Here is a 27,762-nt window from a genome sequence, read left to right as displayed (position 1 = left end):
TTTGACTGGTACTGTATGTCTAGTGGAACAGTTTCAAAATAAAACCAAGGACTCCCTTGATCAAACACAGACAGATATTACATCATAGATAGGTCAGTTGTATCTGACGTTTCTTAAGATCGTAGGAGCACACGATGTGTTACTTTTTAAACTCAGCACTCTCATCACAGTAGCAGTCTCCTAATATGTATGTTTCTGTTGACTGGCTTAAGTTACCATGTGGTGTTACATGAAAAACTCTCTGATTAGAACGACATTAGGCTATCTTGTGTCGGGCAGTGTTTCGATCTGTTGGTCAGTCGGTCCCCCGCTCGCTCCCTGTTTCTCTCAAGTATGCTCCCACACACGCATGCGGGCGCACACACGTGTACATACACATTTTCTCTCACTCTCCCTCAACCCCTAAAAAAACAAAACAAAGGAGGCAAATTATGTTCTATTACATAGTCGGCTTGAGACAAACATGGTTTGGGATAATTGGGCTGTATGCTTTACGTAACTCCCCAAAACCGCTGACTTCAACCAAGGGATCAACGGAGGAAACAAACATGTCACATTATCAAAGATTATTTACCCTCCCGAAGACATCTCACTCTCCCCTTCAAAAGAGGGTTAAGTGGCTGGCGGTAGCAAATTATCCCTTATTATTATTCCCGTTGGGAATTTCAGAAAGCGTTCCCGCCGGAATACCTTTGTTTAATCTCAGCGGGTTTCCGCAGGATAAAAGGCGGACGGGCCTGCAGTCAAAAACTCTGGGGAGGACACATTCAAGAACAAACTTCATCATGACACGAGCATTCAAGGAATCGCAATTACAGACATCAGACCTTGGCAATGTTATTGTTCTCATGTGGTTTTGGGAGTGTGTGTTCGTTACACCTTAATTACGTCTATGTTTTGCTTGGTCATTCTCTGTTTGCAGCCTTGCGTTTCGTCTTCGTACTTTTCCCTAGGAGTAAGCTCAACCTAAAGCTCTTGTCATGATGGAGCTTAATTGTCTTAGTTGGCATCGATGCCCCCCTTATTGAACAGGCACTTAGGCACAAGAGTATTTAGCTCGACTGGCTAATACACGCTGGTGGGTATATTTGGTTCACATGCACCGTCTGAACGGTCAGTTAGTTTTGACCCACCAGGGGTTTGTTCAGTAGAATGGATATGGACCTTATATTAATCAAATGACTAGAGATTAGTGACTGTACACACTATACAATAATATGCCACCTGGAATATTTGGGTTAAGATCCTATGGGTGTGTCTGTGTCTCTGCCTATGTGCGTGCATATCTGTCCCTGGCAGCCCCTGTGGGTACTCCTGGTCCATAATCTAGCCGCATGGTCTGGTTGCTGCGGGTGTTAAAACGTCCTGTGTCATGCGTCCATTCCCTAGAAGGATCCATAATGTCACAGAAGCCAAATCAACTGCAGATCATCAGATCACTTCACCCAAGCACACACATCAACTATGGCCACGGTGAAGACACAAATCACCTACTTAAGCATTACAATACCCCCCTCTATTTACACTTCTTGCAGCAAGAACTTCTTAGAAACCTTTCAAAAGGTCCAAAAAGACAAACAGATGGTCCGTTATGCCCACTTCTTTGCATGCTAGAATCTCAATTATTAAAATGAATGTCCTCCCTTGTATACATTTTATGAGTTCCATGTTACCACTGCCTCCTACTATAGAGTCAAGTTTAGACCAGTAGGGGAAAAAAAGAGACCACAGATTAAATATGCAACACCTAACATTCCAAATTAATTTCCTGGAGACCTGGTTAAACCCAGAGGCTTCTGTTTAATGGCACGCTATAGAAGAGTCAGTAGTTTCTCCAATTAGAATACAAGATGTATTATTTTCTGGATTGACTCCTAAAAAATGTAATTATTGTTTGGACCCATTATACTGTAGCATACGCAGTAAATGTGTGGAAAGCTACAGAGAAGCATACGAGATCTAATCTTAAATGGCATTCATACTCTCAAATATGGCATAAAAAAGAATGGTAAGAAACCATTTTTATCAGATTCCTGGTCTAGGAAGGGTATTTATACTTTCAAAGATATGTGAATGGACTATTTAGCTTCCAGGAAATCCGCCAGTGTTTTAATGTCCAAGGGTCATCATTTTGTCTTTACCTTCAACTCCTCTATCCATGCGAGCCTATACCCCATAGGGAGCAGAATTACCGCTACACCCATTGGTCAAATTTATAACGGACAGCCGCCCCTCAAAAGGAGTTGTTTCTGATATCTATAGTCAGTTAATACTAGCAACACAAAAACCATTACCTCTATCCACTGTATGGGGAAAAGATTTTACACTTTTTGACAGACAAATAAATTGGAGACGGTATGGAAGAAAATATATTTGGATAATCTAAAAACCCAATCACTATTTAATGAATCTAACCCCTCAAAAAATACATCACATTGGTCGCCTTTATGTGAATTCTGCTCCACATGGTACCATGGTACTTTTCAGCATGTGCTGTGGAAATGCCCAGGGGTGGTTGAATTCTGGGAGAAAGTCAATTATATAATCTCTGCACTTATAGACCAAATATTGCCATTAGATCCAATAGTGATGTTGTTTTGTGATGACTCTGAATTGAATGCCAACGGAGAGTGTGGGTTGGTAGGAACCACAGCTGCTAAACAAATTATTGTACAAAGGTAGATACCACCTCAGCAATGGCTGCTTACATTTAATGAAATTGTCCGATGGAACTGTCCACGGCCAGGATTCACAGGGCCAGGGTGTCCACTCTGGACACCTGGAAAAAAGCAGCAGTAGACATCTCTGAATTCTTATCCAACAGACCTGTACATCCATGAATGGATCTCTATAATTTGTAACTATTTCGGATGTTTGTATTGTTCAATAGATGTACTATGTAAGGTGTATTTATTTATCTGTGTTTTTATTTCACGATAGATTTTAGATATGCTTAGATTGCCGGGTGGGTGTTTTAATAAATATATATATACACTGCTCAAAAAAATAAAGGGAACACTAAAATAACACATCCTAGATCTGAATGAATGAAATCATCTTATTAAATACTTTTTTCTTTACATAGTTGAATGTGCTGACAACAAAACCACACAAAAATTATCAATGGAAATCAAATTTATCAACATATGGAGGTCTGGATTTGGAGTCACCCTCAAAATTAAAGTGGAAAACCACACTACAGGCTGATCCAACTTTGATGTAATGTCCTTAAAACAAGTCAAAATGAGGCTCAGTAGTGTGTGGCCTCCACGTGCCTGTATGACCTCCCTACAACGCCTGGGCATGCTCCTGATGAGGTGGCAGATGGTCTCCTGAGGGATCTCCTCCCAGACCTGGACTAAAGCATCCGCCAACTCCTGGACAGTCTGTGGTGCAACGTGGCGTTGGTGGATGGAGCGAGACATGATGTCCCTGATGTGCTCAATTGGATTCAGGTCTGGGGAACGGGCGGGCCAGTCCATAGCATCAATGCCTTCCTCTTGCAGGAACTGCTGACACACTCCAGCCACATGAGGTCTAGCATTGTCTTGCATTAGGAGGAACCCAGGGCCAACCGCACCAGCATATGGTCTCACAAGGGGTCTGAGGATCTCATCTCGGTACCTAATGGCAGTCAGGCTACCTCTGGCAAGCACATGGAGGGCTGTGCGGCCCCCCAAAGAAATGCCACCCCACACCATGACTGACCCACCGCCAAACCGGTCATGCTGGAGGATGTTGCAGGCAGCAGAACGTTCTCCACGGCGTCTCCAGACTCTGTCTCGTCTGTCACATGTGCTCAGTGTGAACCTGCTTTCATCTGTGAAGAGCACAGGGCGCCAGTGGCGAATTTGCCAATCTTGGTGTTCTCTGGCAAATGCCAAACGTCCTGCACGGTGTTGGGCTGTAAGCACAACCCCCACCTGTGGACGTCGGGCCCTCATACCACCCTCATGGAGTCTGTTTCTGACCGTTTGAGCAGACACATGCACATTTGTGGCCTGCTGGAGGTCATTTTGCAGGGCTCTGGCAGTGCTCCTCCTGCTCCTCCTTGCACAATGGCGAGGTAGCAGTCCTGCTGCTGGGTTGTTGCCCTCCTACGGCCTCCTCCACGTCTCCTGATGTACTGGCCTGTCTCCTGGTAGCGCCTCCATGCTCTGGACACTACGCTGACAGACACAGCAAACCTTCTTGCCACAGCTCGCATTGATGTGCCATCCTGGATGAGCTGCACTACCTGAGCCACTTGTGTGGGTTGTAGACTCCGTCTCATGCTACCACTAGAGTGAAAGCACCGCCAACATTCAAAAGTGACCAAAACATCAGCCAGGAAGCATAGGAACTGAGAAGTGGTCTGTGGTCACCACCTGCAAAACCAGTCCTTTATTGGAGGTGTCTTGCTAATTGCCTATAATTTCCACCTGTTGTCTATTCCATTTGCACAACAGCATGTGAAATTTATTGTCAATCAGTGTTGCTTCCTAAGTGGACAGTTTGATTTCACAGAAGTGTGATTGACTTGGAGTTACATTGTGTTGTTTAAGTGTTCCCTTTATTTTTTTGAGCAGTGTGTGTATATATATATATATATATATAATTATTATATATATATATATATATTGTGACGTCACGAGAGGCTACACAGCTTTCAGCGGGATTGCTCAAGTAGTGCAAGGAGACAAGGTTCAAACAAAACAAGGATTTTATTATAGGTCTTGGGAAATTAACGAAAATATAACAAAATTCTGTTCTCTTGTGGCTCTTTAAGGGTTAACAGTTCAGGGATGTCTCTTCCACATCCAAAATCATAATTCTCACTCGCTCAGATAACTTTTCCCCAGCCTTACTGTAGTCCACGTTGCAGCTAGTGGCCAACCCAGCAAAAACGTCCTTCCAAATGTCCCACACGTATTTCCACAGGTGCATATATCCAAAGGTGAGTATTTCCCAAAGGTAAGTATCTCCAAATCCTTATATTCCTCATGGAAGTGGACGTGCAGCACTCTTGTCCTCCAGAGAGCCCAGCTTGGAGACCGTGTCTCTTCCCTTCAACAAACCTTCAGCTCATCAGCTCCTGATTGGTTTCAGCTGCGTGGGAAGATTGGCCATAGAGGGTTGGAGTTCCCGACCATACCAGCAGATGGAGCCATAGCTGTCTGGGTTTGCAGCCATCTCAGGGGGATGTAACGTCCCTCCAGGACACAGCCTCTCGTGACATCACACATCCCCCTCCTCGGGACCGACGTCCCTCGTCGGGGTAAAGGCAGCGAAGAAGGCATCACGCCGGGAGAGGGCGTCCGCATTGCCGTGGTGCTTGCCAGACTGCTCTCTCTTCAACTCCTCCAACTCTAGGACCAGGGACTCAGCCTCCTGTTGTCTCTCCTTGAGTTTCTTACTGAACGCATCAGCCTTGGTTTTAGCAGAGTTTAGCTTCTGTTGAGCAGCTTTCAGTTCCTTCTCTCTCTCTGCCTCCGCATTCTTCATCTTGTTCTCCAACACCTTGTACTTCTCCTCTGCCTTCTTCTGGACCTCCTTACTACTGCGCAGGGTCTCCTCACACTCCTCGATGGTCCTGCGCAGCCTCTCCAGCTCCTCCTGTTGCTTAGGGAAGGAGCTCTGTTGGAGTTTAGCCTGGAGGATATCTAACTCTTCTGTCTTCATGTCTAACTGTTGCTTTAACAAACGATACCTCTCAGCGGTCCCCTTCAGACCAGACAGTTCTTTGTCCAGATTCTGTAGCTCCGTCTCTGTGTCGGTCTGGGCACCTGCCATCCCTATCAGAGCCCGGGCGGGAGTGAGTAATTCGGAGGATTGCACCGGAGCCTTCCCAGGATGAGTCTTGCCTCTCCGTTTCCGAGGTACTCGGGTTATCCTCTCCTGAGACTCTCTCCAGAGTGGGTAAAAGGCTGGGCAGTCTCGTCCAATTAGGACAGGGACGGGGAGGGAATCAACCACCCCCGCCGTCGTGTGTATGGTTCCCCGGGTGCTGGTCATTGTAAGTTCAGTAATGGGGTATTCTCTGGTGTCCCCATGGACACAGGAAACTGGGAGGACTTTCCCCGGGGGTCAGACACGTTGGGCCCACCAAATCCTTACGCACCAGGGTGGCCCGGCTACCAGAATCCAGTAAGGCCTCCACATCATGGTGATTCACAGTTACCGGGCAGGTGGGGGGTCGATCTGGGCCGCCATCTACGACTCCCAAGAGCGAGGCAAAACGGTGTGTGGGTGCTGAGCTGGAGGACTCCGCAGTGGGCATAGGTTCATCGGCTGGTTTCCCACACTGCCAGGAGATATGTCCCATCTCCCCACACCGGTAACACTGTCGAGTTTCCCCCTCCTGGTGTACTCTTCTTGGACCCGCCTGGTTTCTGGCTCCCCCTGGGGCCGGGATAAGTCCTGACGTGGCTGGGTTCGAGACCTTGGGGTCCTTTGGACGGGTTCTTCCCATTTGTGGTGGGGCCGCACTCCTGGGGTCTTTTTCGGGAAGCATTCAGCATCTCCGCTGTGGCCTGGTACTTTTCCACAGCTTCCACGGTCAGATCAGCCGTGGTCAAGGCCTGTTGACTGATGAACCGTTTTGCCTCATAAGGCAGGGCGCGTAGGTAACGATCCACCACAACGGCCTCCACCACCGCCGCTGCTGTATTCCTCTGCGGATCCAGCCATTTCCTTGCGATTCGGACAAGTTCATGCATCTGCGCCCGAGGAGGTTGGTCTGGTTGGAAGGTCCAGCTGTGAAAGCGCTGGGCCATACCAAACTTTGTGAGTCCATATCTGCTGAGGATCTCAGACTTCAGGGCATCATAGTCAGTAACCTGGTCAGGGCCCAGGTCCCGGACAGCATTCAGCGATTCCCCGGTTAGAAAGGGGGCTAACAGACCAACCCACTGTTGCTTGGGCCAGGCTTCCCTAGTGGCCGTGGCCTCAAATGCATGCAGGTATGCCTCAATGTCATCGGTAGCTCCCATCTTAGATATAAAGTCACTTGCCTTTATTGGGCGGGTATTTTGGACCACCCTCTGTCTCTGCAACTGCAATTCCTCTGCCTTCAGAAGGTTGGCTTTCTTTTGCTCCTCCAAGAGAGCCACGTTTGCTTGCATCTGGGCTTGCTGGCCAGCAACAAGGGCTTTCAATATGTCCTCCATTTCAGTCGGCGGGGAGCCTACGGCCAACTTGGAAAACTGGGTGATCAAACCTTCGGTATCCTCCTCTGACATGCACTATTAACGCTTGAGCTTGCCCGTATTCTCCACCATCTGTGACGTCACGAGAGGCTACACAGCTTTCAGCGGGATTGCTCAAGTAGTGCAAGGAGACAAGGTTCAAACAAAACAAGGATTTTATTATAGGTCTTGGGAAATTAACGAAAATATAACAAAATTCTGTTCTCTTGTGGCTCTTTAAGGGTTAACAGTTCAGGGATGTCTCTTCCACATCCAAAATCATAATTCTCACTCGCTCAGATAACTTTTCCCCAGCCTTACTGTAGTCCACGTTGCAGCTAGTGGCCAACCCAGCAAAAACGTCCTTCCAAATGTCCCACACGTATTTCCACAGGTGCATATATCCAAAGGTGAGTATTTCCCAAAGGTAAGTATCTCCAAATCCTTATATTCCTCATGGAAGTGGACGTGCAGCACTCTTGTCCTCCAGAGAGCCCAGCTTGGAGACCGTGTCTCTTCCCTTCAACAAACCTTCAGCTCATCAGCTCCTGATTGGTTTCAGCTGCGTGGGAAGATTGGCCATAGAGGGTTGGAGTTCCCGACCATACCAGCAGATGGAGCCATAGCTGTCTGGGTTTGCAGCCATCTCAGGGGGATGTAACGTCCCTCCAGGACACAGCCTCTCGTGACATCACAATATATATAATTATTATATGAATCTAAATAACAAAAACTTTATGTGAATTATTTAATTTTTAAATAAACTATTGCCGTAGGACACAGTCGGTTGCGTGCTGGTAGTGTTGGCCCACATTTGTAGGTTTGGGTGCGTGGGAATGGATGGGGGCTTGTGTGGGTGGGTTGGGGCTTGTGTGGGTGAGTGGGGGCTTGTGTGCATGTTTCTGAGTGTGAGTGTGTGAGTCCTAATTAACACTACTGGCAGATTCCCATTTTTACTACGGGCCTCAAACGCATCCCAGAATAGTCTCTCTGTTGCAAAATGCCGCCTACACTTTATTCCCACTCAGAGCTAATAAGAGACGCCAGGCTGTGTATGTGTGTGTTATTTGCCACTTACGTTGAGTTTTTTCCCTCCCAGTCAAACATATATTAATGTTGTCAGCACTAGAGAGTATGGAAGAGCTATAGGGAGACGGCGAAGCCAAGAGAAGGAGGCCACTTGAGAGAGAGGGGGCAGAAGGCTTAGAGAGAAATTAAGCAATTTAATTGGTTACTGCTTGAATATAGTTGGTTACTTCTTGAGTGTAGCATGTTGTAAAGGGATGGGAACACCGCTGAGACAAACTCGGCTTAGACGAACACGCTCATGTGTTTATGGTCACAGTAATTCCCCTCTCTCGTCTTCCTCCTCTTTATTTGTCTCTCTCTCCCCCCTCTATATCATGTCTCCTCTCTCCATTTTTCATCTACCTTTCTTGCTCAACGTCCCTCTATCTCTCCATGTGCCCTACCTTCCCTATTGGTTGCTGTTTCTACATCCTCCTGTCTTTCGTGTACCTTCTCCCTCTCTTGCTTTTAGTGTTTTTTACCTCTCTTGCCCGCTCTAAATTTCTCCCTCGCTGTCACTCTCCCTCTCCTCTGTGCCAGTCCTCTCCTCTATTTGTGTATGCTCCCCCCCACTCCCTCCATCCTCCATCGAGTCAACACTGTTGCCGTAGAGTCTCAAGGGGCGATACATGGAGAGAGAGAGAGTGGAGGTTAAAGCGAGAGAGCGTGCGCCAGGTGAGGCACCACAGGGCCTGGAGCTCCCGCTAAGCACATTAGCCGCTAACGCTAACCCAAGCTCTGTTCCCAGCGGATGGGCCGTAGCCGCTAGGTTAAAAAAGAGCCCTGGCAACATGACCTCATTCTCTGTTCACGTCAAAGGAATGCCTCCGCTGACAAGCTACCACTGGTTCCGTCGCCGCTGCTTAGTCAGCTGTTTGTTTGTTTGTGAAATGTTCTCTATATCCTTCTCTCTCTCGCAGTCTCTCGCATCCTCCCTCGCTCTGTTGCGGTATGAGGAAGATTGTGGAATAGTTTACAGCGGTGGGTGAATCACTGATGACCACCACACAGCCTCAGAGACGCTAATAGTGCCCTTTAGCATCTGCTAGCCTGCCTCTGCTCTACTAGGCAGTAGGGTTGGACAGTATCCAGATTTTCATATCCTCATACCGTCCTTCTCTCGGACATTTACAATATTACCGGCTTAGTACACAAGGGGGCGCCAAAAAAAAGCACATTGGATGTCTATTACCAGAATGCTAACAAAATTAGCACAAATAATAGCAAATTTCCATGGAGGCTGCTAGCTAAATATGCTAAAAATAAACGAATTGCAAATACAGGAAATCCAGCTCATAAAGTTATACATATATAGGTAGAAGCTACTGAATGTCATTTTTGAGTTTGGACATTTACAAGCGAATGTGAACAAGAGACATTGTGCAAATGAACAAAGGTTTGACGCATGCTTGTCTGAAGGAAGAACAGTACTGTGTACACACTGTCTGTGTGGAGTCTGGGAGTCGCTAGGACAACGGGCCTGCCTGCTTTGCTAGGAGAAGATTGCGCGTGAGGGGATGGCTGCCGTTTTATGGACTCTTAACCAACCGTGCAATTTTGTGTTTTTTCGCATTGTTTGTAACTTATTTTGTACATAATGTTGCTGCTACCGTCTCTTATGACCAAAAAGAGGCTTCTGGACATCAGCACAGCGATTACTCACCTTGAACTGGACGAATATTTTTTCTTTAATTAGTCGGACGAGAGGGATTTGCTCCAGACATCCGACAGGGCCCTCATCCCCATCATTCGCAGTAGAAAGAAAAGGAGATATCGCGGAAGGAGATCGTGGTGCTTGGTAAGGAGCCGGCGACGAGTGGCTAATCTGCCTTTGCCATCGATACTATTGGCAAACTTACAATTGCTTGATAATAAAGTGGACGAACTACAGGCACGAATATCCTACCAACAGGACATTAAAAACGGTCATCTTATGTTTCACCGAGTCATGGCTGAATGAAGACATGAATGACATACAGCTGGCGGGTTATACACTGTATCGGCAGGATAGAACAGCAGCCTCTGGTAAGACAAGGGGTGGAGGTCTATGTGTATTTGTAAACAACAGCTGGTGCACGATATCTAAGGAAGTCTCTAGGTTTTGCTCGCCTGAGGTAGAGTATCTCATGATAAGCTGTAGACCACACTATCTACCAAGAGAGTTTTCATCTATATTCTTCGTAGCTGTCTATTTACCACCACAAACCGATACTGGCACTAAGACCACACTCAATGAACTGTATACGGCCATAAGCAAACAGGAAAACGCTCATCCAGAGGCGGTGCTCCTAGTGGCCGGGGACTTTAATGCAGGGAAACTTAAATCTGTTTTACCTAATTTCTACCAGCATGTTAAATGTGCAACCAGAGGGAAAACAACTCTAGACCACCTTTACTCCACACACAGAGACGACAAATCTCTCCCTCGCCCTCCATTTGGCTAATCTGACCATAATTATATCCTCCTGATTCCTGCTTACAAGCAAAAACTAAAGCAGGTGCTTACCAGTGACTCGGTCAATAAAAAAGTGGTCAGATGAAGCAGATGCTAAGCTACAGAACTGTTTTGCTAGCACAGACTAGAATATGTTCTGGGATTCTTCCGATGGCATTGAGGAGTACACCACATCAGTCACTGGCTTCATCAATAAGTGCATCGATGACGTCGTCCCCACAGTGACTGTACATACATACCCCAACCAGAAGCCATGGATTACAGGCAACATCCACACTGAGCTAAAGGGTAGAGCTGCCGCTTTCAAGCAGCGGGACTCTAACCCGGAAGCTTATAAGAAATCCTGCAATGCCCTCCGACGAACCATCAAACAGGCAAAGCGTCAATACAGGACTAAGATCGAATCGTACTACACCGGCTCCGACACTCGTCGGATGTGGCAGGGCTTGCAAACTTACAGACTACAAAGGGAAGCACAGCCGCGAGCTGCCCAGTGACACGAGCCTACCAGACGGGCTAAATTACTTCTATGCTCGCTTCGAGGCAAATAACACTGAAACATGAATGAGAGTCAGTTGTTCCGGACGACTGTGTGATCACACTCTCCATAGCCGATGTGAGTAAGACCTTTAAACAGGTCAACAGACGGATTACCAGGACGTGTACTCCGAGCATGCGCTGGCAAGTGTCTTCACTGACATTTTCAACCTCTCCCTGTCTGAGTCTGTAATACCAACATGTTTCAAGCAGACCACCATAGTCCCTGTGCCCAAGAACACTAAGGTAACCTGCTTAAATGACTACCGACCCGTAGCACTCACATCTGTAGCCATGAAATGCTTTGAAAGGCTGGTCATTGCTCACATCAACACCATTATCCCAGAAACCCTGCTCTTTAATTATTTGTTACTTTAAAAAACCTTTTTTTTTTGTATTCTTTCTTAAAACTGCATTGTTGGTTAAGGGTTTGTAAGTAAGCATTTCACTGTAAGGTCTACACCTGTTGTATTCGGCGCATGTGACAAATTTGATTTGATTTGATTTGAAGATGGGGGAGGAGCAGACTGGCCCAGAACGGAGAGTGGAAAAAAATGCAAGGAAATCAAGCTGCAGGGGCAGCTGTACAGATAACTCATCCAAAGGGCTTTGACTGCTCAAACACGGCTGAAAGCTAAACATTATGATGCCCCTTGATCTTATTAATTCAGCCACTTACTTAGATAACTAGCAAGTTAAACTTAGGGGTCGCCCTAATGCAGAATTCTTAGTTTTTCACGCAGGAAAAAATATAAAACGCATAAGAAATACTGTATCTTGCTGCGTTTTGTAAGCGCAAATCTAAAATGCTTCTTATTGTAATTTCTGCTCAGCATCAAACGAACGTTGTGCTTCAGTTTCACACTCGGATAAGAATTCACAAATGGGCATTCTATCAAAAGACAAAAGATGGTATTTTTCTCGGTGAAGTTCGGTAAAATGCAAGATGACTTTAAGCAAAACATTAGGAAATGTAGCTGGTTACATTATTTTTATGATAAACATTAGAAATATGATGGCCATGCATAGTTTTTTGCCACAACAAAAAACCTTGCTTTTTCATTGTACGCGCATTTACTCGTGTGGCTGCCAGCCAAGTAGCGTTACACTTCTGTTGTCACCTGATGACAATGAAGCAATTTTCTGCCGAATGTGTTGCACTAATGTATTTTCTGTTAAATAAAACTATAGTTGCACGTCCCTGATCACTCTATTGAAGCAAAAAAACACTGTTGACTTTCAATATAAAACACGACCCCTGTCAATACACAGCTGGACTCACCTGCTCTCCCTTTCTCCTGTTGTGCTATTTACAAACAAACACGTGATTGGCTCAACTGTTCTGGGGAAGTACGGTAAGCTTCATAATGTAAAATAATGTGACTGGTGAAATGAAGAACACAATATGCTTTATCTTCTAACGTATTGCACAAGTTGACTGCAGGTATTTACATAAAACATCGCTGCAAATATTCAAATGTATTGAAAAACTTCAAAAAAAATTGTTTCAACGGTATTGATGGTATTGAAAAAACATCCGGTGGCTATTTCCAAATACCCCGGTATACACGGTATACTGCCCAAGACTACTAGGTAGTACAGTGGACTCTGCTGACTTGTATGAGAGGAGTGCACTGTATTGGAAAAGGCACTCCATCTATTGTCAATACGATATGGTTATGTATAAGATTGTATTGATAATGAACTGGGAGTATATAGGCTCTTGTTGAAGTGAGCAGGGATAATGTAATCCACCTGTCAGGGCTACTCATGTTGATGTATCTAGTCAGTCAGAAAGACTGGATCGATCTCCACAAGGATAATATGATGGGATCTTTGGATCTTTGTGCTGCCACATACACGCGCGTGACTGAGAGACACCTGCCAAGGGTTTCACAATCCAGCCCAGCGCGAAGCTCCAGTACGTGGCTTCACACTCTTTAGTCCTTTTAGGTCAGCTGTCTCTGTGTGTGTGTGTGTGTGTGTGTGTGTGGGTGTGTGTGTGTGTGTGTGTGTGAGCTAGTTCCCCTCTTTCCCTAAGCGGGCCTTGGGCCTTCCTCTCCCTAAATTCTAATTAGCTTTTTATGTGGGCCAATTGTTTTTGAAACAACAACAGCGGCAGTTTTGTTTCCATCCAAGCATTTCAGAGTAGGACGAAGTTTCCATGTTTCACTGATGTAAGTAAGGTCAGAATTGCATGTTCCAAGCGAATGCTTAAGGTGGATGGTACACTGATCTTAGATCAGATCTGTGTTGTCGTGGTAACTTCTACCAGGAGCACTAGTGATTTCAAGGCATGAAAACGTTAAAGCAACGTAGATATAGCGTCAAACTAGCGCTTTAAGTGTAGAGCATACAGTATGTTTCTTATCCCTGGTATGTCTGCTGTTTTCCAAGGGATCACACAAACGGTGTCAGATGTGAATGTTTTGGAAGTGAGTGGGTGTGTTTAGCTGTTTTTGTTGTGTGTGTGTGTGTGTGCCCGACGCCGTGCGTCCATATGGGTTATATGTGTGTATAAATTAGTGTGTGTGTGTGTGTGTGGGAGTAAGCTTCAAAGCCACTGAGGGGTGACTGTGCAAATCCTGCTTTGCTATGAAAGGATCTGAAAGGTGAGGTAGCGAGGGCTGTGGATTTTGAGCAGTTCTTTGCTGTGGCGATGCGTGGTTCTTTATCGCCGTGACCATCGTGTGTTTTCAGGCAGAACGACAAGCACTTCATGTTATGAAAAAAGACCAGAACATAACACAATACTTTGTGTCATTTCTGGCCTTTCTCATGCGAGTCGTCAGAAAGATGTCCTTTGTTCGCTCAAGTGTCAGTGGAAACGGTTTCGTCTTTGTATGTGTGTGTGGCTGAGAGCGAGAGAGAGAGAGAGAGAGAGAGATAGCAAGACTTGCTGCCATTGAAGGCCACTCAGACCGACAGCGGCAAATAATCTACCCACAATGCCTTGTGCCACATCAGAGGGTGTCTCCAAGGGCTCCAAATTACCTCTTCACATCTGCTCCTGCTCTGCAACGCTACCCCACCCCCCAACCCACACACTTGCTTGGATTGATTAGACCATCTTAAGCGAACTGATGATGTGTTTAAAGATAAATTATAGTGAATGTCTCAAATTGATCGTGCTGCCAATCCATTGGTAATGCCTTGCATGTTAATCTAAGATTATATCTGAGATGACATATAGAGAGAGGGTGGGGGGTGCTGTCATTTAGACAATACTAATGTCCAAACACGGCGATGGTCGAGGTTGCTTATAGGCACAGATTTAGTGTCAGCTTACCCTCACCAAATCCTAACCATAGCCATTAGTGGGGACAATGTAAAACTGACCTTAGAGCAGTCCCTAGAGGTAACCTCATCCTACTTGGTGATTTGAGTAAGGAAGAATAAACTTAAAATAAATACATTTTATTTTGTTCCTACAATTTGTTTTTCTCTCATTTTTCTCCTTTCTTCCTTTCTTTTCTCTCTCTCTCACACACTCTTTCTCTCTCTGTCTTCCACTGGTCACCTTGAACGACCATTTGTGGAGATACAATGGCATTCAAAACATTCAGTGTCAGTGTGTCCATGCCAATTAGTGGCACCTGCTCTCGTCTGGGCTCTCTATCAAAACACAGTGCGTTGTTTCGACCATTATAGCCTCTAGTGCTGGCCAACACTAAAACGGTACTATAGCAAAACCTATTTTCCTCAGCAGAGGCGCATTGGTAATCATACTGTACATTTAACTGGTATTGTTGTTATAGAAGTGTTTCTTTTTTTTGGGAGAGGAGTGAGATGGCAGAATAGGATAGCACCCGGCTTCGCAGAACAGATCCAAGCCATTTGATAGGCTTAGCACAAAACAAATATTACAAAAGAAAAGCCTTTTTCTTGCCTCTGCAGCACAACAGTTCTAAATATTTTAGAAGGAAAGAGGGAGAAAGAGAGAGTGAGATTAAAAAAGTGAAAACTAACAGGACGAGTGCAGGGAGTTATGTATTTACTCAGGGCTGGGGGTGTGTGTGAGCTAACAGTGAGAGGTGGTGTTTGTACACACACACACACACACACACACACACACACACACACACACACACACACACATACAGACGTACAAATGCACACAGAGACAGAAGGAAAGCGGGGAGGCCTGCAGACAGCCAGCCAGAAAGAGAGACACGCGTACAGGCAGGTCAACCCAACACAATGCAAACAAAGACACGTGCAGATAGACAGATGGCTTTGCTCACTGGCCCATAGCAGTCCAGCCCCTAGGCCAGGTGAGCCAGATGATGGACCCAACGCAACGTCCAAGCATCCACGTGTGTGCGTGCGTGAATGTGAACAGCAGAGCTGTCTTAAGAAGTGAATTATGGAGAGAGGAAGAGAGACAGACGGAGACTGAGATTCACAACCTCTCCTTCATTTCACCGCGAGACTATTTTTACTCCAGCGCCCATCACTCAAGAATCACACACACACAGACTTGTGTGTTGCCCTGCCAAGCAGAAACGCTGTGTTTGGGTTGGCATTGTGCAGGTGGAGAGAGAGTGAGAGAGAGAGACGGACAGAGAGAAAAATTATGAGAGCGAGATGAGAGACATGGCAGAGTGGAAAGCTTTAAGCCTAGACCCGCATTGCTACGGTTTATGGATTTATGATGTGGTACTTCAGAGGTTGTTCAAACTGTAACATATGTCCTGTGAATGAGACACTTATAGCTTGTCATTTCCTTAATCACTGGTGCTGGATGGCCAATGCCTTTTCAAAGCCTCTGATCACTGCTCTGGAAGGCTCTTGTTGGAGATGTAGGTTTTTGCTGGCTGAATAGTCTTGCTCACATCACTGTGTGTGTGTGTGTGTGTGTGTGTGTGTGTGTGTCTGTGCATGTGTATTTGAAAGGATTTGACAGTCCTCAAACGTCAAGCTTGACTGAGTCAGGCTTCAGTCACAGATTACTTTCACCTGCCTCGCTGTAAACCAATTCTATGCCCCCATTTGAGTTTTTCTACTCTCTTTTTCTGACAATCGCACAGACACAAACACGCAGCGATGGCCTACTTTCAAAACACAGTTGATGTAACACAAGCTCCAGCTTTTGAATAGAGCCAGCATGGAAAAATCTAGGATTTGTATTGTTACCCTGGGTATATATGGGAGGTTTGAAGGGGCTGGGCTCCAGGGTGAAGTTTCCTCTAAGTACAGATCTAGGATCAATCCTAACCTTAACCATTAGTGGGGAAAATGTACAACTGACCAAAGATCGGCTTCAAGGAGAAACTTCACCCTACATCTGAATAGGCCAGATTGCTCAATAGGCATGATTTTGTAACCACTACTGTCTGTCTAGTTGTGGTAGTTCAATTGCTCTTCTCTCATACTGTATGACAGTTGATGCTGAGTAATTTTGATATGCATTTTTAGTGGTTGATGTTTGGGACAGGGGTTTTGACAAATATGAGGAAAAATTGTATAATACGTTTTCAAATTCACAACTGCATGTGCACACACACACACACACACACACACACACACACACACACACACACACACACACACAGCCCTCATCATCCTAATCACCATAACCATCCTGATCAGAACAGGTTGCACTGCCGGTGTGCCCGCTCTGGGTGGTGGCACCTGGTGGCTCCAGGGGTGTATTTGTGTTGGGGCGGGGTGGGCACTCCAGCTGTGATGCCCAACTTCCCACCACAGTGCCTCGCCCTGGCATCTCCCCAGATGCCTGACCCAGATAGATCCAGCAGTGCCAGGGGAGAGGACAAGGGGCGCCACCCAAAACGCACACAGACACATATGCCACCCCAGCAGGTGAGCCTAAGCAAATAATGAGGATTTTTGGGGAGAAATACAAATCGTCTCCCGCTGTGCAGCTTTCCAGCTGGGTGGCAATCATAGTTGGTGGGGGTCAATTCCAATTCTAATTGCAATTCTTCTCCAATCGACTGAATTGAAATGGCATTGACCCCAACCCAGGTGCTAATACTAGGCCGGGTCAGAGGTGCACAGCGCCAATCCTCAGCCAGTGTTTTTTCCCTCCCATTGACTTTCATTTAGACACTCCAGAAGTGGTTACAGCCTGGGTAACCTGGGCTGCGTTCAGCAATGTGAAATATTCAGAACTCCGCTAATAGAAATGTGGCCAATGTACTGCTCTTTGTGTCTCACTTCATCCCAGTATCATATCTCTTTATGTGCTCCCCATTCATTAAGACAGGACAAGGAGAGCTCCTAATGACGACACAGGTGGAAGGGAATATTCCAAAGCTTGTGAGAACATTGTTAAAGAGAGGAAGTGCTGACTTAGTTCTACTATGGGCTACTTTCCTTCTACTCTGCACTGGGCTCCCCTGTGCTGAAAAGGATTTGCTAAATCTAACTGCACTATATCAAAGCTGGTCTAGTGCTATTATCACTGATTTATTGAAAAAGGCGCTTCAACCTACTCTCTCCCTACTTTGCTAGTCCAGATTCGACCTTCTGACACCCCTCTTCCCCAGTGGCTGCAGTCCCAGTGTCTCCTGATGTTTTTGGGGCCGCTTCCCTTCTTTCCTTATTGGTGTGTCTGCCAGAGCCCTCCAGGCCCTGTGTGCTGTGGTGTGTGTGTGTGTGCCACCAGAGGGCAGACAGACGGAGGCAGCTATTGTTCTGTTGTGTTGCCCTGGAGCAGCGGGCACAGCCTCAAAGGCCCTGGCAGCAGAGCAGAACGACGGGGACTCCTCCCTGTGCCACCCCACCTAACACTGGGCTGGCTCCCATATGGGCCTGCTAGGAGGGTGGGTTGAACGCAAGGACAGACCAAGAAGTCTGCAGATGTTATGGCAGGTGCAGCAAAATGCTTATGTTTCTAGCTCCAACAGTGCAGTAATACCTAACAATACAAAACAATACACACAAATCCAAAGAAATTAAAAGAAAGGAATGAAGAAATATCAGAACAAGCAATATAATGTAAATATATACACCGGCTAGTTTATTAGGTACACCCATCTAGTCCCGGGTCGGGCCCCCTTTGCCTCCAGAACAGCCTGAATTCTTTGGGGCATTCTATAAGGTGTTGGAAATGTTCCACAGGGATGTTGGCCCATGCTGACGCAAATATTATCATGCAGTTGCTGCAGATTGGACGGCGGTACATTCATGCTGAAAATAGTCCGTTCCATCTCATCCCAAAGATGCTCTATTGGGTTGAGGTCTGGGGACTGCGCAGGCCACTCAAGTAAACTGAACTCGCTGTCATGTTCCATGACTCACTGTCTGTAAGAGCGATACATTTTCGTGAACGGGGTGATGTACCTAATAAACCTTGAGACAATTGAGATATGGATTGTGTATGTGTGCCACTCAGTGGGTGAATGGGCAAGACAAAATATTGAAGTGCCTTTGAACGGGGTATGGTAATAGGTGCCAAGCGCACTGGTTTGTGTCAAGAACTGCAATGCTTCTGGGTTTTTCACACTCAACAGTTTCCCTTGTGTATCAAGAATGGTCCACCACCCAAAGGACATCCAGCCAACTTGACACATCTGTGGGAAGCATTGGAGTCAACATGGGCCTACATCTCTGTGGAATGCTTTCGACACCTTGTAGAGTCCATGCCCCGATGAATTGAGGCTGTTCTGAGGGCAAAATGGGAGAGTGCAACTCAATATTAGAAAGGTGTTCCTAATGTTAGGTATACTCACCGGCCAGTTGATTAGGTACACCAACCCGTTCACGAAAATGGATAGCTCCTACAGACGTGGCTGTGGCTTGCTATATAAAGCAGACAGACAGGCATCAAGGCATTCAGTAACTGTTCAAGTGAACGTTAGAATTTGGCAAAATGTGATTTTGAGTGTGGTATGATCGTCGGCACGACAGTGTCTAGGGTTTCCCAAAAAATGGTGCGACAAACAAAAAACATCCAGTCGGCGGCAGTCCTGTGGAACGTTTACGACTTGTAGAATCCACGCCCCAAAGAATTCAGGCTGTTCTGGAGGTAAAGGGGGGTCCGACCCAGTACTAGATGGGTGTACCTAATAAACTGGCGAGTGAGTGTATAATGGTCTGTATAGACAGTATGGACAGTCTATGAATAGAAAAGGTTTGTACAGCAGTAGTTATATAGGATGAGCCTTATCAACAGTAGGGATTGGCATTTGAAATTATTACAGTATTCAAATTTGGCCACCTACTTGTCGTCTTTCTTAGTATTCAAATAATATCATATTTTTTCAGATATCCGTATAGTCTAAATACATGTTTTAAATGTATTTTATTTATGTATTTCTTTGGGGAGACTTCCTCGCGCGAGAGAGAGTGCCGGTGCGCTGCGCTGCGCTGCGCTCTGCTCTGCTCTGAAAGTATGTGTGTGGCACAGAGGGAGAGAGAGGAAGTAGCCAAACTGACTCGCGCTAGTTAGACAAACTTGTTGCTGCCATAGGCATTCAGTAATTGTTCAAGTTACCTGTCTTCACTGCATCAAGATAGCTAGCTAACTAAAGTAGCAAGGCTAATTGAGGCTATTTTGCTGCACTCCCTGTCCAATGTCTACAACAACTCCATTCATATGAAACAACAGCCTACTCCTTCTCATTTAGCCAACTTAATTACATTTTGCATTGATTACGAAACTCCGACCTCACTTGCTACACATGGAGCCTCTGACTGTTGCACCGCTTTGAAAGACCGACAATAACAACAAGCTACATTTGTGAAACGTGTGTCTTTTTTATGGGGTGCACTGGTCTAACCTTGTAGGCTATGTAGAAATGTCACATAGATAATTGTATTTAATTTTAGACAAAGCCTTAAAAAATAATAGGCCTATTTTTTTCTCCTAAAAAAGGAACACTCCCAAGTAATCAAATACTAACATTCGTTCAGATAATTGAATATTCGAAAAACCTTGCCCATCCCTAATTAACAGGAGTAAGCGCTGACCACAGGACAACGTGCTACCGTCATTCATAGACATACATATTAATGTACATTCATAACCTTGAATATTCAATTCAGTGTATATACAGTACATCATTGGCATCACTCTGCAGTCCGCACCCAGTCGTTTGTATACAATAGTAGCATAGCACTGTTTTCCTAGCCAATGACAGATGGGGACTGCAGATGTAAATTTGTAGCTACATCTGGTGCAATGTATTTGTTGTGCATGGTCCCTGGCAGATAAACAATTTTAGATAACCCATATAGACTTGAATAAAACATCATTCAATTCATTGTCCCGCTCTCACCCCAGTCTACAGGTAATTAGGACTGCTGCTCTTTGCCATTAGTTCTGAGTTGCTGATGGAGGATATTGCTATATGCTGAATTTGCCCAGGATTTTAAAGGAGTTCAAATGAGGTGTGTGTGTATGTGTGCGCCTGCATGCTCCTGTGTGGGTGTGCACGTGCCAGGCACCTGCGTGTGTGTGTGTGTGTGTGTTTACACTGAGAACTCCCTCTCCCTCTCTCTGAATGCTACTGAACGACACTGTGTACTCGTTCCCCCTCACCTCTCTGCAGTGTTAAATATTTAAAGCTCTGCATTCACACTGCATTGGGCAGCACTAACGTCGAGCACTAGCCCATGGCCCGCGGGTACAGGGAGCTAACGCTACGGAAGAAATTTGACAAGAGCCTCCAGATAACTTTTAATATCCGATGTTCCGGTGCTGCTGGAGATGTAGTGAGAGAGCAATTCTGCGTCCATGGTTCTGTGTGAGTCTACTTTAACTGGATTTCAGTGGTTTAGGGACAAGATGGAAAAATATGCAGGAAGTACACAGGCACTCACGCGCATATTATGGCACCCACACGCACGCACACACACACAGTTATATGCTTTACAGAGGTACATGGACTCCAGGCCAGTGTGCTTAATATAAGGGCAATGCTGCCCCCTTCTGGACAGGTATACATTTACACATCAGAATAGGAGATAAATCCACAGAAGATGGGTTACTTACAGACACACACATGTTTATTTTACTATCCATTCAAAATCCTATTTTCCCTAAACCTTTAACCCCAAAACCCTAAACCTAATCCTAATTCCTAAACCTAACCCTAACCCTAATTGTGACCCTAAACCTAACCCCTAAGCCTAAAAAAGGCTTTTTCCTTGTGGGGATCAGCGAAATGTTCCTAGTTTTACTATCCTTGTCAAGTCTTCTTGTTCCCACAAGGATAGTAAAACCAAACCAAACCACACACACACACACACACACACACACACAGTCAATCACATTTTCTTCATCCTCTCCGAGGATATTAAATGTTTCAAATTAACTATTTTTCAGCACTATGTTAGGAAGGAGGGAGAACCACCTCAGACAGACTGATAAAAGCTCTTTATCACCTATATGTGAGCGAGGGATGACAGGCGAGAACAAACAGAGGAATATAAAAAAGTATTAAAATAGTTATTGTAAAGTGCTTGGCCAAGTTCTCCTGGACCTTTTTCGAACCGGCAAAAGCCCAGCCACCTTGTCAGGACCCTCCTCATGCATGTCTGCTCTGATGTGGCGCCTGTGGCCTAATTGTCTGCTGAGTGAGGACTGACTGGGCTTGGAGATTAAACTCTACTGCTTACACAGTCACGCAGTCTCTTTCTCTCTCTCTGTCTCTCTGTCTCTCTGTCTCTCTGTCTCTCTGTCTCTCTGTCTCTCTGTCTCTCTGTCTCTCTGTCTCTCTGTCTGTCTGTCTGTCTGTCTCTCTCTGTCTCTCTCTGTCTCTCTGTCTCTTTCTCAAACACACATTTGCATGTACTAACTCTAAAACAATAGCATTCTCAAAGTTTGGTCTCTAGCCTCCCCCTCTCATCTATCCCCCTCTCCCTGTCACTCGTTCTGTGTGGGGTTGGTAGTATCTTTTTGCATGGCTTATTTGGGTCTTGCCCAATTATAATGTACCCGCCACCACCACGTCTCTTATTCCCCTGCCCCCTCAGTGGGTGAGTGCCCTGACATGAGCCCTGTGGCACGGAGGTGGTGCCGCCCCATTCCCTGGCCTCAGTGGCCTGTCCTAAATGATGATGCTAATGATCCTGACCCAGACTCACACACCTCTCTCTCTCACTCTCCTTCTACCTCTCTCTGTAGCACTCTCTCTCTGTACAGATGCTCTCTCTCTGTAAAGTATCTCTCTCCCTCCCCCTCCCTCTCTCTCTTTCTCTCTCTGACCACACTGACCCTGCTGGAAGCTGTATGGCTGGATGACTGGTCACTAAGTAGGCTAGGCTACTCATTTGGAGCATGACATAGTCTTCCTAGACTATCTATCTGACTGGCCGTCATTTTCATCCCACACTCTATTCAGATGAAACTGGAAACTGACATTTTTTTATTCACACAAGTTTAGATCTAAGGTTTAACCATAAAGGGGGAATAAATACTGTATTTACAGTACAGTGAAATATCCATCACTCATGATTAATTAAACGTAACCTTAGTTTTGGGTAATGAAGACCATTGCTACGCCCTACTGGTGTATTAGGCTATGGGTTCATTGATTTATTATTCTGATTCTTACTGTGAGTTCCTTGATATTGCCCATCCTTTCCATAGCCCATATATTGAAGATGAAGCTATTCTTCCACTTGGTCAGATTTCAGTTCATGCATCATTTGGAACAAATTACGTTGAAGGCCAACTCAATATCGCTCCCTTTGGCTGGACCTGACGCAATTGGTCCAACTGGGAAAAGTGCCCCATAGCATGGCTAAAAGCTCTAAAAGTTCCAGATGAGTTTTGCCCTCCTAACATTGACACTTGTAAACAGGGCCATGCGACTACATACACAAAGTTTGTACTATAATTTCCGGGAACTCACACTTAGACTGCAGTCTTGTTTGTATCCTATTTGTGGCCTTTAATTTTGTCCAAACACATGTTCAAAGGTTTTGGGGAAATTACTCTGACTTTAGGAATTGGTTCCACTACCACAATGGCCATTTTTATTTAAATCATGTTTTTTCAGTTAACTGTATGTAAACAGATATACTGTACGAGTTTAGGAAATATAAATTGTGACGACAGTTGTTTGGCCTTTGACTAGTGTTAGCCTGTAAAAAGAAGCTGTATTTTTGTATAATTATTATGCAACCACAGGGAGAGCCATCTGAAGTTCATGCTTTATTCAGTCTGAGATGCCTTACTGTTTCTCAACCAAGACCACTTCCTTCTCCTCTTGGCTCTCAAGACCGTTCGCGGTTAGACTTGGCCAGCTGTGGTTGTACTTGACCTATATACTGTCAGTAGTGTGACGGAAATGCTGTCGGCTAGTCTCTCTGTCTCTGTCTCTGTCTCTGTCTCTGTCTCTCTCTCTCTCTCTCTCTGTCTCTCTCTCTCTGTCTGTCTCTCTCTCTCTCTCTCTCTCTCTCTCTCTCTCTCTCTCTCTCTCTCTCTCTCCGACTGGCACATGCTTGTCTTATAGAAGAGCTGTCTAAACACGTCTGTTGGTCTGAGCCACAGTACCACCACAGCAATGGGAATTTGAAGCGGGCAGTGATGGAGACGGCTGTGGTGTCCTCAAAGGACCCCTCTGGTCAAAGATATGGACCTCCTCATCCCTACTCACTGCTCATTTCTCTATCAATCTCTCTTTTTCTCTCCTCTATCTCGATCTCCCTCTCTCCTCCCCCCTACTCTCTTTCCTCTCTTCCTCTCCTCCCTCTGATACTCTCTCTCTTTTCCCCACTCTCGTAATCAGAGAGTTTAAAGCTTTATGGCTTTGGCTGGTCCAAGCTGTTTTTCTGCACAGAATTTTTACGTATTTTATACACTCTAGTGGACTTTCACTACAGATTTTAACTGTTGTTATTTTCTGCCCGCTTTTCCTTTGGGGTAAAGTGATTTCTCACATGCTACTGTCTCCCCCGCTTCTCTAAACCTGTAAGCTCTACGTGACGAGGTGTGTTGTGTGTGTCTTCCTCAACCTGCCGGCTGTCAACTACTGTCTGGCCTATAGCTTCTGGAGCAGGAGGGAGGGAGGGAGGGAGGGAGGGAGGAAGGGACCGAGCGAGGGGAGGGAGGGACCGAGCGAGGGGAGGGAGGAAGGAAGGAAGGAAAGATGGGTGGAAGAAGTGATGATATGTGATGGATGACTGGGACGGAAACGTATGGGCTCTGGGGCCTGGAATGAATTTATCTGTTTTGTGAGACGTCCTCAAATACCTGTATGTGTGTGTGTGTGTGTGTGAGCCTGTGAGCCTGTGTGTGAGCCTACAGGATGTGTGTTGTCAAAAAGAAACGAAAGACCAAGGCACTCTTCATGTAATGAAAGATGTATACAAAGACTGACCAATAACCCCTTTACCAAAGAGCACCTTCATTTTACAAAGTTCTACCATTGTATCCTAGTAGTGCTTCCCTCCTTTTTTTCCTATGTGTGTTGTGCCTGTCAGCAGGTACCAGTGTATGCTACTGTAGCTGTAAGCTGACCTGTGCTCTCCTTTCTCTCCCAGGCCACTGGAGAAGACCCACAGAGAGCGCAAGCACTACACAACGGACAACAAAGGGAAAACAGGTGTGTAACTAATTATCTCCCCCCCCCCCTCTCTCTTTCTATCTCTTCCCCCTCTCTCTCGCCCCCTCTCTCTCCCCCCCTCTCTCACTCTCTCTCTCACCCATATAACCACTGTTCCACTCTGTCAGCCTCCCTCACTGGCTGTGTTTCTGTCATATCTAGGGCCAACAGTTTTTATTAGTCAGGTCACATGGTCATTGATCTGAGCCCTACTCATGACTACTGATGGAAAATCAGTAAATAGATGAGTGCAAGTTTGTTGAAAACTGGCTTTCGCTCCCCTTCCATTTCTCCTGCAGATGCTCTGGTTATTTGCCTGGGGTTTTCTCATATTCTTTATATTGCACCATAAAGCCTCTGGTGTCCCATGCTACACTGTGAGGGTGAACCTGCAATACCAATGTCTTCCACTGAGGGACAGTGTGCACCAAGATAAAGGCACATGTCATCTTGTGGTTTTCTTTGTGGATTCTGGTTAGTATGGTTTAGGCCACTTGTGTCAAACTCATTCCACGGAGGGCCGAGTATCTGCGGGTTTTTGCTCCTCCCTTGTACTTCATTGATGAATTAAGGTCACTGATTAGTAAGGAACTCCCCTCAACTGGTGGTCTAGGTCCAGCAGACTCTAGGCCCTCCATGGAATGAGTTTGACACCCCTGGCTTAGACAGAAGGGTAAAAGTAAGGCTTTAGATAGAAGGGTAAAATATTATTCATGTACAACCATATTCAAGGACAGTGTCATACATGGTCATTATAGTAAGGCCTCCTGTATTCTATGTCTAAATGTGCTGTTTGTGCGACTGTTATACACTGCTAATATTTAGCAAAGTTGTGATTGCATTTAGTGAAGTAATAACAGAGTAGTGATGGTATATGCCCACTAGAGGGAGGTAGAGTACTGTGCTGCAGTATTGTGACTTCACACTGAATACTTCAGCTTTTTTGTTCCTTGTCTTATTTAGTTATGCCTGAGCCTATTAAGATATTATACACACATCTCGTGACGTATGAGATATTTCACCTCAAAGGTGTGTTATTATTGCAGAACAAGTACCTTGGGCTCAGCTGTTTTACTGCATGAGTGTGTGTTTTGAGAAATGTGAGCACTTGTAGTTACAGTAGTTTATGAGTGTGTTTACAGTAGTGTGACTGTGTTTATTTGAGTGTGTGACTGTGTGTGTAGCCTACATTATTAGCATGCATGTTGTCCATGTGTGTGCATGCTGGTGTGCATGCAAGTCTATTCGGCTTAGTATATGGTGTGTTAGTTAGTGTGTGTGTGTGTGTGTGTGTGTGTGTCTATGCACATACAGTATGTGTGTTAGTGCGCATGTGTTTTGGCTGATGTATGAGTGTGTGTGTGTGTGAACAGGTAGAGGCCAGGCGATGAGCCAGAGGCAGCCTGTGATAGGTTGAGGGACAGTGTGACGTGTCAGTGAGACGCTATAGAAGCACTGAGCTGGCGGGGGCAAGCTGCCTCTTCTGCCTGGAGAGAGAGAGTGGAAAAGAAAGAGAGAGAAATATAGGACCAACTCAATGAGATATTCTACAACTCTCTGAGAAACAGCACCAGTCCTCTCCTTTGAGAATATCCACTTCCCTCCACACGCTTGCTATCTGCTCCCCTCCAACTAGGTGGAGGGAGACAGAAACCAAGAAAGAAAAAAAGAGAGACCGAGAGAGGGAGGGTGAGGGTAGTCAGTGTTCCACCACATGGCTAGAATCTTGAGGGCCAGTAGTGAGTGTTTCCAGGACAGGACAGGAGAGCAGTGTGGTAGCCAGTGGAGGACAGAACGGTACAGGAGAGGAGTGTGTTAGCCAGTGGAGGACAGGACAGTATGGCCCTGTTCAGCACTGGGCCCCAGAGCCTGGGCTCCTACTACTGCCTCATCCGCAGGAGGTTCAAGAGGAGGCGCAAGAAACGCAGCGAGCGCCAAGGTATCCACCTTCTATTTGTAGTTTGTGTGATGCGCGCGTGTGTGTACGTTTGTCAGTGTGTATTGCACGATTACCTTTTAAATTACTTTGAACGATTCTGTAGTAGTTTCTCTTGGTCTAGCAGTGGTTACACTACAATGATTTAATATAGGGAAGTAATGCAGTTGAAATACGCAACCTGTTCATTAAACAATGACAAGTGTCTGTCTGAGGGAGTATGCTGTAAATATTGAGCTCGAGATGTAGAAATTGAACCCAAGTCAGTGTAGGACGGAGTATTGCTTTTCTTTTTCTTTTGGCAGTGTGTGTGGTTTGCTTATCTGTGAGTGTGACTGTGTGAAAGAGATATTTAAGGTTTAGGCTTCATTGTTTACAGTGCTTGTTGCTGTTAAGTGTGTGATAACTGGTTCTCAGACATCTCTATGAGTGAGACTGACTTCTCTGTGAATTTGGAGTGAGAGGGACTTATCGATTAGCAGTGTTGGGGATAACGCGTTACAAAAGTAACCCGTTACGTAATCCGATTACTTTTATGAGTAACGGAGTAAAGTAACGCGTTACTTTTTCAAATTGGGTAATATTATTACAGTTATTTTGTCAAACAAAGCGTGCATTACTTTCAGAATCATATCTCTACCGGGTGCGTGTTTCCATGATCTGATCTCGACTTGTTTCCACATTTAGTTCTCGAGCGAGCGGAGAAAGGCTGTTTGGAGAAATGTCATATGCTGTCCATAGAAATGTATAGAGGGCGCACCTCTGATCTTTGCCATTGATCACTTCTGTGAAAGCAAAGCCCATAGAGGGCTTTCCCATCTAGTGTCAAGTGTGCCCTCTATACATCTCTATGGGTCTGTGTACGTACGGTCTATAACCAGAACTGGTGGCTCGAGAGAAAGATTTTGAATGAAAATATAGGAAATCTGTACAGATGTTTGGCTTACGGTATACAGTGCCTTCAGAAAGTATTCACACCCCCTGACTATTTCCAAATTTTGTTGTGTTACAGCCTGAATTTAAAATGGATTACATTTATATTTTTTGTTACTGGCCTACACACAATACCTCATAATGTCA

The 27,762-nt window shown here is 45.5% G+C and overlaps 1 protein-coding gene across 3 annotated transcripts in view; it reads left to right on the top strand.

Annotated features, from left to right (window-relative positions):
- adarb1b (adenosine deaminase RNA specific B1b) overlaps window positions 1-27,762 on the top strand; it is a 175,323-nt gene that overhangs the window by 107,908 nt on the left and 39,653 nt on the right. For 2 of the 3 annotated variants that reach the window (XM_045209926.1, XM_041862668.2), the window contains exon 1: window positions 26,249-26,685. In XM_045209926.1, coding sequence (XP_045065861.1) covers window positions 26,586-26,685 — 100 coding nt within the window. In that variant the 5' untranslated portion in view covers window positions 26,249-26,585. Of the gene's footprint in view, window positions 1-24,684; window positions 24,747-26,248; window positions 26,686-27,762 lie in introns of those variants that run through there. The other variant, XM_045209930.1, reaches the window with a different exon arrangement.

This window comes from Coregonus clupeaformis, chromosome 4, assembly GCF_020615455.1.
Source record: "Coregonus clupeaformis isolate EN_2021a chromosome 4, ASM2061545v1, whole genome shotgun sequence".
Taxonomy (NCBI): domain Eukaryota; kingdom Metazoa; phylum Chordata; class Actinopteri; order Salmoniformes; family Salmonidae; genus Coregonus; species Coregonus clupeaformis.
This window is presented reverse-complemented; position numbering and strand designations above follow the sequence as displayed.